The sequence below is a fragment of the Pteropus medius genome, unplaced genomic scaffold (assembly GCF_902729225.1).
Source record: "Pteropus medius unplaced genomic scaffold, Ma_sr-lr_union100, whole genome shotgun sequence".
Classification (NCBI taxonomy): Eukaryota; Metazoa; Chordata; class Mammalia; order Chiroptera; family Pteropodidae; genus Pteropus; species Pteropus medius.
The window spans coordinates 2,715,266-2,724,432 of record NW_024348242.1 but is presented as its reverse complement, the minus strand read 5'-3'; the positions used below and the strand labels follow the sequence as shown (position 1 = coordinate 2,724,432).

General features: G+C 55.0%; 1 protein-coding gene across 2 annotated transcripts in view; it reads left to right on the top strand.

Annotated features, from left to right (window-relative positions):
- The window catches only part of LOC120615992 (transmembrane protein 132B), a 245,614-nt gene that overhangs the window by 190,548 nt on the left and 45,899 nt on the right, over positions 1–9,167 (top strand). For both annotated transcript variants that reach the window (XM_039879241.1, XM_039879242.1), the window contains one exon: positions 6,827–7,013. In XM_039879241.1, coding sequence (XP_039735175.1) covers positions 6,827–7,013 — 187 coding nt within the window. The remainder of the gene's footprint in view (positions 1–6,826; positions 7,014–9,167) is intronic.

Sequence of the window (9,167 nt, the reverse complement as noted above, 5' to 3'; positions counted from 1 at the left end):
TCTTCTAATCCAGGAACATGGATGTCTTCATTTATTTAGGTCTTTTAAAATTTCTTTCAACAATGTTTTGTAGTTTTCTGTATGTAAGTCTTGAACGTTTGTTAAATCGATTCCTAAGTATTTTATTTTTCTTGATGCCATCGTAAATGGAATTTTTATTTTATTTTATCTTGGGATTATTTATTGCTAATGTATAGAAACACAATTGATTTTATTATTTTGATCTTATATTTTACAACCCGATGAACACTTTTTTTTTTAAGTTCCGATAGTGTTTTTTGGAGGAGAAAGGTATATGTGTGTGTAGGCTCTTCAGAATGTTCTACATAAATGTCATGTCATCAGTAAATAGTTTTAACTTGTCCTTTCAAATTTATTTCTTTTCCGTGCCTAATTGCCCTATGAGAAACTAAATCAAAGATGTGCATGTTTGCACACAGGTCTCCTAGACTCTGCTCACGTCTCTTCTCTTGTTTTTTTCTTCCTGTTTCTTAGGCTGGATAATCTCAACTGACCTCTCTTAATGTTTGCTGATTCTTTCTTCTGCTGCTCTAATCTGCTATAAAAACCTCTAGTGAATTTTCCATTTCAGATATTGTCTGTTTTCGCTCCAGAATTTCTACCTGGTTCTTTTAAAATAATTTGTATCTCCTAATTGATGTTCTATGTGGAGAGACATCATTCTCAGACTTTTTGTTAGTTCTATAGACAAAACTTCCTTTAGTTCTTTCCACATATTTAAAATATATGCTATAAAGTCTTGGTCTACCAGTAATGACATCCGGACTTCCTCGGGGACTGTTCCCAGTCACTGCTTCTCCCCCTCTGCCAAGGAGTGGTTTTCGTTGGGGACTAAACATGTTTAAATGATATAATGTAGCAACTATGGACATCAGATTCTGTTTTCCTGGATTCGTTGTTGCCGATAGGTTTTTGTTTGTTTGTTTTTTTAGTGAATTGCTTGAACTAACTCTGCAGTGTGTGTGAGTTCTCTGTCCTGTGTGGCCCTCGAAACCTATGCTTGGTCAGCTTGGAGGTCAGCTCACGAGCGGTCAGCGATTTCCTTAAGCGCCTTGAACCGACACATTTCCAAGCCTTTGACGGGACTCTATGCATTCTGCTTCCGGAAGGAAAAACGACCGATTCTGGAGACGGTGCTGGCTGTTCTGCGTGCCCCACCGGGCCCGTTCTGCGCCCTTCCCTTCTCTGTGTCAGAAGACCACCTCGACGTCAGCCGAGTCCCCTCGACCTCTGGCTTCGGTTGAGTCCAGCCAGTGGGCGATGCCTCGGGAGAGGTGGGGGCACAGAGGCCAGAGCACTCGTCCCTGGGTTTCCCCTTCACCCCATCGTGGCTCAGCAGCGCTGGCTCTTCTCGCCGTGGCACAGCTCCTGGCTGGCAGTCCCCCGTCCCAGCTCTACCAGGTCCTTGTGACACCTCTCCTTGCCTTGGCCTTCAGGCCCTGGATTAATAACGGCGTCCTGCTGGGGCTGATTCTGGGTGTTGGTTACCATCAGCCTGTCTCCATGTCTGTAAATTGCCTCTTTTTACATTTTATCGAATTCTATCCTCGCGTGTGTCTTCCGGTTCCTGGCAGGCCCCTGGCTGATACTGTCATGTGGTAAAAGTATGTGCAGACGGTCTCCTACTGGAGCTTTTGCAAATGTCATCCTAAGCTCCAGTGCTCTAGCCCCTCTGTCTGAACCCATGTAACGAAATCGATGTTCTTTCTTGGGGATTGGGAAGCGCTGCTGGAGTCTTCCCACTAAACAAATCTTTATTTACAGTCATTAGATGGTGGGCCAAGGCACAAAAGTGCAAGAGTATATATTAGAGGGACTTTCAACAACTGGGTTTACATTTGATGAGAAAAACAGATTTGAATGAACTCGTGCTTACACACAAGAGAACTCCCTCTAGGATGTGGAGGTGTTTCATGGTGCCCAAGAGAAGAACCAGAGATATTTATTCTTTATTTTCATCTTGCCCTCATCCTTTTATGCTGATGCTTTTCTTAGTCTTAGTCTACCTGGTGGAAGAAGCCACCACGCAGTTGCGAACATTTCTTATATCTTTTTGAAAAAGCAGCCCAGGCCAAGTTTGGAATTTTCTAGTAGGATGTCACATCCCTGGGGACTGTCCCTTGTCCAGCTGAGGTAGCGGTCACCATGAGTCCAGAGCCAGGGCGAGGGGCGGGGTCTCGTGAGAACCCCCACGGTGGGAGGGTAAATTCCCAGAAGCATGAGCGGGAAACACAGCTCTCAAGGTGTCTACTCAGAGGCCAAAACCCAAACACATTTCTCAGAGACCAGAAACGCCTGCGGGGCCTGGGACACGAAATCTGAACAACGTGGTCCAGGCCTGCTGCAGAGTCCGAACCCCGCGCAGCACTCGCTCCTCCAGATGGTGTTGCCGCTCGGGAATGTGGGATCATGTTGCCTGGGCTTCCAATTTTTCCAAAGAAGCCAGAAATACCATTTTTTGGGAGGTGGGAGTGGGGAGGTGTGGTTTGTATGGATTCTCTGCATTTAAAAATATCGGCAGTTAATTCAGATTTCATAAAATGTGGTGGGGGGGATGGTGGTGGTTAATGAAGTATGGCTGTCGCCACGTGCAGCCCACGTTGTAACCTCTGCGTCTCTGCTTAACTTTCCTAATCGAGCGGAGATGCAATAAGGAACCTCTGTTCGTGGACTGTTCCCACTTGTTGCAGTTCAGGACATTTTTGAAGTCGCACGTAGAAATTGGTTGATGGGAAGTCAGGAAATCAAATCGATGAGGAGAGACAGTTTCGAGTCCAAACGATGACGAATTCTGCTCTAGACCGGTGGCTCCTCAGTATTTTCAGACCTCGGAGTGGCAGCCACTCCCTGCTTCGTCAGCCAGAACTGTTCCTTCCACAGCAGGCTCGGAAAGAGAGCCGTGCCACCTCTGACAAGACAGAGACAAGGAGGCGGTGCCTGGCTGTCGTGACGTCGCGGAAGGAGACGATTCCGAGCGCTGGCCATTAGATTACGTTGAGAGGAACAGCATGACGGGGGGCGCTGTCCGGAGGAGAAGGAGGGTGTGCCGAGGGACCCCAAGCCGGGGGGCTGTAGCTGTGGCCTGTAGTGTGGGCCCATTCTTCAGAGAGTAACCTGAGGCCAGCCTCTTCCAAGAAGCCTTCCCTGATGTGCCAGTTTCTGTCTCCTCCCGACACTTGTCCCTCAGTCTCAGGTTTCACTAGACACGTGTTCCTCTGAGGTCTCACTTAAACTCGTTTGAGGTTCACCAATTTGTTGAACAGAAATTTAATGAATACACCTGCGTCCCAGGCAGTGTTTTAAGTGCTGGGCACACAGTAGTGAGCGAAAGAGGTGGAAAGCCCTGCCTCCTGACACTTTGTGCATGCGCGTGCGTGCGCGAGAGGGAGGGGCTGGGGTCCCCGACTTCGCACGCTCGACGGTGGGAGCTGCGGGGTGGGATTCTGAGTGGGTGGTCAGAGGAGCCTTATCGAGCAGGCGACATTCGAACGGAGAGTTGATAGACCTCCCTTCTTATTCAGCACCTTGCGTTCGTGCCAAGGTCTGGGATAAATTTTTCTCATGACTTTTTTTAAAGCTTAATATAGATCAACTCATTCATTCAACAAACATCGGCCGAGGATCCGCTGGGCTTCTGTTCGCCCTTCCGGTCTCGGCCCGGATGTCAGCGCCTCCCACAGCGGTGCCCGCAAAGCCTTCATTGTCTCCTATTGGCATCTAGCTGCTGTTTTAAAATGGAAAACGACCAGTTTAAAATTCTATATCCATCATAAAATAGGTGTAATATGAATATATTTTTTAATTTTTAAAAATTGAAAAAATGATTTAGCTTTTTAAAAATAAATACAATTCTTTGATTTTATTTTTACGATAGCATGTAGCGTGAGCAGGACTTCCCTTACTTATTTACTTGACTAATAAGACAGGGGTCTCATCTGTTTTGTCCAGCAATAAATTCTCGGTGCCCAGCACGTAACAGGTGCTTAATAAATGTCACCAGATAAATGAGTGAATGTGCCAGGGGTTGTAGTGACCATGCTGTGAGAAGAAGTTTTGGCTTTTGAAGAACTTACGTTCACGTGTCCAGCAATCATGCTCCTTGGTATTTACTCAAAGGAGTTGAAAACGTCCGTTCACGAACCAAGACGCCCCGCAGGGGGTGAGCGGATAAGTAAGCGGTGGTCCGTCCAGGCAGCGGAATGTTACTCAGCGGTGAAGGACATGGGCCATCAAGCCACGAAGAGATGTGGAGGGACCTCGGATGCCTGTGACTAAGGGAGAGAAACCCATCCAAAAAGGCTACACGCCGTGTGATCCCAACTGTGTGACATTTTGGCAAAGGCAAAACCGTGGAGATCAGGGATGCCAAGGGCTGCGGGGAGGGGTGACCGGGTGGAGCACGGGGGCCGGGGGGTTTAGGGCCGTGAAAATAGTCTGTGTGAGACCATAATGATGGACGCATGCCATTACAGTGGCCCAAATCCGCAGAACCTACGACACTGAGGGGAAATGGCGAAGCCTGCCCTTTAGAGGGTCTGGCCTTTCACAGAGATCCTGCCCCTTCGCCCAGAGCCTGGCTGCCACTGTACCCCAGCCCGGCGCGCGGGCTTAGCAGGGTTGAAGTGCTGGTAATGGGGGGCCTTCCACCCCTTTTCTTGTCTCACTGGTTCTTCACCCAAAGGTAAGCTGAAGACCTGATCTGACAGGACCGAGCATATTTTCCAGGCGGAGACTCACCAGGCGGATGCGTGGAGGGTGCCTGTGACCGCCCGGGGGCCTGGAGGTGGCAGCTGGGAAGTGGGGGTGACCGAAGCTGAGGACCGAACGCCTGAATGCCAGAGGTTCCAAAATGCCTTTGGAAACCCGGAATTCAGCCCTTCACTTTCCTCTCTTTGCCTTTTCTCCGAAGATGCTCAGGATGTGGGGGTTCCCTGCTGGGGGTTCCACGCGTGCCCGTCAGTCCCCCCATGAGGCCAGGACCCATGTTCTTCCCCACGTGAAACAACCTTACGCGTCGATGCTCAAGGGTTCAGAGCTCCATGCGCCACACGCGGGCTCGGCTTGGTAGGGGCTGCCGGCCTGGTGGGCCCCGGACTGCTCCGGACCTGTGTCTGATGGTTCGGGTGTCGTGACGGCGGGTGTTCACAGTGCTGAGCATTGCCCGCGGCGCTCACAGCCGCTCACCCGTTCGTTCCACCCTCTCAGCTCCCCTGGCAGTGGGCAGGCGGTCCTTCACAGTTTCTGGGTGAGGTGACCGAGGCTGGACAGGCATAAACGCCTCGCCCAGGGCACAAGGCTGGTCAGCGGTTCTGTCCGCACTGTCCAGCGCGAGGCTGTCGAGCCCTTGAAATGAGGCCGGTGTGACTGAGGAACTGAATTTTAAATCTGAGTTTTAAAAGTTAGTTTCATTTGAATGCAAACGGTCACTGTGGCGAGGGGTTACTGCGCTGGGCAGGACGGTGTCTGAAAGTTTCCCGAAGCCTCTGCTAAGCAGGAGAAAGGCTGGACGTGGCCGGTTTCGTATGGAGTCCAGTGTGGTTCTGTTCTGAGGAGGGTTCCACGTCAGGAAGCTCAGTGTGACTCTGTCAACACCGTTGCTATGTCTGTCACCTCTGGCACACGTAAGGTGGGCTGTGGTGGCGGTCATCCGTGGGAGGGAGCTGTCCGTGGTGGGAGTTGTAGCCGAGCTGGCTGTGGTCAGTGGTCTTCTGTCTGGTTCTGAAGTGTCCATGGGAGGAGCTGTCCGTGGTGGTGGGAGTTGCAGCCGGGTTGGCTGCAGTCAGCAGGTTCCTTTCCAAAACTCTAACCTCACAGGCTGAGAGTCAGGGCTCGAACTGCAGCCTCTGTCCAGACCCCGAGCCCATGTTGGTCCAGGCTGGCCCATCGGCAGTAAAGGGCCGGGCTGGTTGGTGTGACGCAGGCCGGGAGCTGCGAGTCGGTCACCCCGCTTGGACCCGGGTGGAGCTGGATGCAGGGTGGTGGGAACGGGCTCCCTGTGCAGGGGTCATTCTCCAGTCCTGTCTGGATGGCTTCTCATTTTACTCTGTGTCTAGCAACTTCTGTCAGTCCAACAGCCTCCAGCTTACGAGTCCTCATCAGTGACGAGAGGCTGTTTCTAGAAGTACCGAGAAGGACACTTGTCCTTTTCACTCCTGTATGCCTCGTCTGTCTGCTCCGCCTCCTCCAAACGCGCATGCAAAGCCCTCACCCCACGGATGAAGGCGTTTTGTTTCATTACGTCGCGTCCCATTTCAGGCTGAGGAAATGAAGGAGCGATTGGTTACACGTTACTATGGCGCTCATAAGCCGTGTTGTGAATCATGCAGTCTGTGAAGGCCTTTCCTGTTCTTGGTTTCCCGATGACCGTGAGGTCACCACCGTCCTCCCCAAATCCTGAAGCTCAGAGAGTTGGTGCCACTGGCCCATACCACACAGCTCAGTAGAAGCAGGAAGGGCCAGGACCCAGGATGCACCTCACGGTGGTGAAGAAGGGGCTGGGGACGTTTGCTGTGTGTGGTGCCTGGGTGGCGGTGTGGGCATGTGTGGGCACGGGCAGCTGTGCACGCCGTGCACGGAGCTGAGGTGCTGCCTGACCCGCCCTCCACGGCGCCCCGGAGATGGGCCAGCTGTGCCTTCTGCAATGGGCAGCTTGTGAGCAAGGCTCGGTCCACACTGCCATGGGACTCGTTGAACTTGGCAGCCATTCTTTCGGTCGAGGAGGAAGAAGGTGGCCGTGTGTTGTATTCTCGACTTTCTGTGGAGCCTCAGGTTTTAAGTTACACTTTGACATGTGTTTGTTTTCCAGAGCAAATGGCTCTTTCTCTGAGATCTTACAAGTGGACTTCGGAGTGGACAATAGCAGTGGCCTGGCCGGGGCCCAGCAGATCACGTGGCAAGTGGAGTACCCAGCGGAGGCTTCCGCGAGCGAGCTGGTCGTCGCCGAGATCTTCGTGAGCGAGACGAACTTCGTAGGCATCGTCCCTCTTGCGATGGTGAGAGATGAGGGTTCTGGAAAAGCATCGCAGAGTCTCCTCTGACCGCTTGTCGTGGTCAGCAAACACGCGGCCGTTTGTCCTCTGTCACTTCCCGGGCATCTGATACGTGGTTCCGTGATCCGGTCACGCCTCCTCGGAAGCTATGTGGGGGCTGCGGGGTGAAACCATCTCCTCTGAGGTTCTCGCTTGCTGGACGGTTTCGGGCGAGCCCCTGTTCTGTGTTGTCGCAATCTGTGACCATATCGGGACCGCGTGCTGCACGGAGCAAAGACGGTTTCGCTGAAGGGCACTGGGGGTACGGGGAGGCACGGGGGTTCTCCGTGCAAAGCCCCGGTCCGCTGGCTCGGCCCTGAGGATTCCCGGGCAGTGTGGGGCTCGGCTGACGGAAGGGCAGGCGGGCTGGAAGAGCCTTGCGGGGGGACCGACCAGTGAACCCGGATAGGGTCCCAGAGTCCATAAAACCACCTTATGGTTTGGTTTCGTTGGCCTGGGCTTGCGGGGGAGCAGTCAGGTTTCTCCCCCGAGCTTGTAGGAGCGCCATTCCCCGCCAGGCTCAGGGGCCATGTCTGGGAACGGGGTCACGGGCCAGGTTCCAGGGCCTGGAAAGGCTGGTGCTGGCGGGCCACGGGGCTAATAAATACCCAGGAGTGGCACGTCCCGAACACCCTTCCCCTTGCTGGAGACGCTCCAGCATGTGCTGCACTGTTCTGACCTGTCAGGACCCACGCGGACGTCCGAGGCAGCCGTGGGGGGTCCCCCAGCCCCGCGTGTTCGAGTCCAGGGCCGAGATCCTCACGGTGCAGCCTTATGCCCTGCAGCTAACCCTGCGGTCCCCACGTCTGTTCTCGGCTCGCCTCGTCTCCAGCTCCGCTGCTAGGGGGACACCCCGTGCCCCCAGCCCCTGCCCGTCACCCTCCGCCCACGTCGCCTCCCTGCTTTGCCGTCTCTGTAGGTGGCCCCCGTGGTCGAGGTTCTGGGGGCATCGTCTGTCTTCCCCGCTGGAAGGCGTGGGCGGGGAGCAGGGTTCTGCTCAGTTTTGTGCACGTTTCTGTCCCCAGCACCGGGCTCCGTGCCCAGGACAGTTAATGTTTTTCGATGGCTGAACGAATCCATGCGTGAACCTCAGCTAGCGGGGTCCCCTGGCTCCCGAAGTTTAGACGGATGGAGAGGTGACCTGTGTTTGGGTTGGGGGCGGCCGCGGTGTGGCGGACGGGGCAGACGGATGGGTGCGGATCTGGGGGCGAACGAGGCTGCAGTCGGTTCTGCAGACCAGCCGAGCTCCGGCCGAGGCCGGCCCTGGACTCGGACCCCGGAGGACTTGGCCGCGTGCTTACTCCGCTGCACTCGACGTGCAGCCGCAGCGTCCTGGAGCTCCCGAGGTGGCCTCGCCCAGCAGAGCACCGGGCCCTCTCATGGGCACGTGGTGGGGACAGCACCAGGGGTCGGGGGGAGGTGCTGGCAAAGCCCACACAGGAGCGCGGGCCCGGCTGGGCGGGGAGGCAGGCACTGGCGGTGGCCAAGGTACAGCCGGCCCTGACCGTCCCTCTGCAGTGGCCAGCCCTACCCGAGCAGCTCGTCTGGCGTCGCTGTGCCCGGGTGACCGGAGCCCGGCCACAGCGCCGTGAGTGGGGTGCGGCGGGGTGCGGGCGGGGTGTGGCCTGCGTGGGCCGTGGGGGGCTGCTGGGGTGGCGTTTGTTCTCTGCTGCCCTCGCTCGCCCACCCCGTCTCCTCCCCGCTGTGCCGTCCGAGCGTCTCGCCTCTCTCGGGGGGCGGCTTGTGTGTGTCGCGGTCAGTGCCTGCCTGGCCCGCTGATCTTTGCTCGGGGGCGGTTTCTTGCACCTGGTTTTAATTCCCATTGGCCGGACGGACAGTGCCACATGGACGCCGGAATGGCGTTGCGTATTTACATGTAACTCTCGGACGCTGTGGCGCGTGGCTCTGAGTCATTCGTTAGCCAAGTTTGCAGTGGGACCAAAGTTAGTAGTTTATTTAGTCATTTCAGCTGCTTTCCGACCCCATAACTGCTGAAGGCTGGCCCGTGGGGGGCTGTGCCCACTGCGCTCACAGTGGAGGGCCTCTTGGGGACTCGCCCGCCCCCTCAGTAGCACCTGACCCCAGACACGTCTGCCGGGGGAGACGGGGCGGACACTA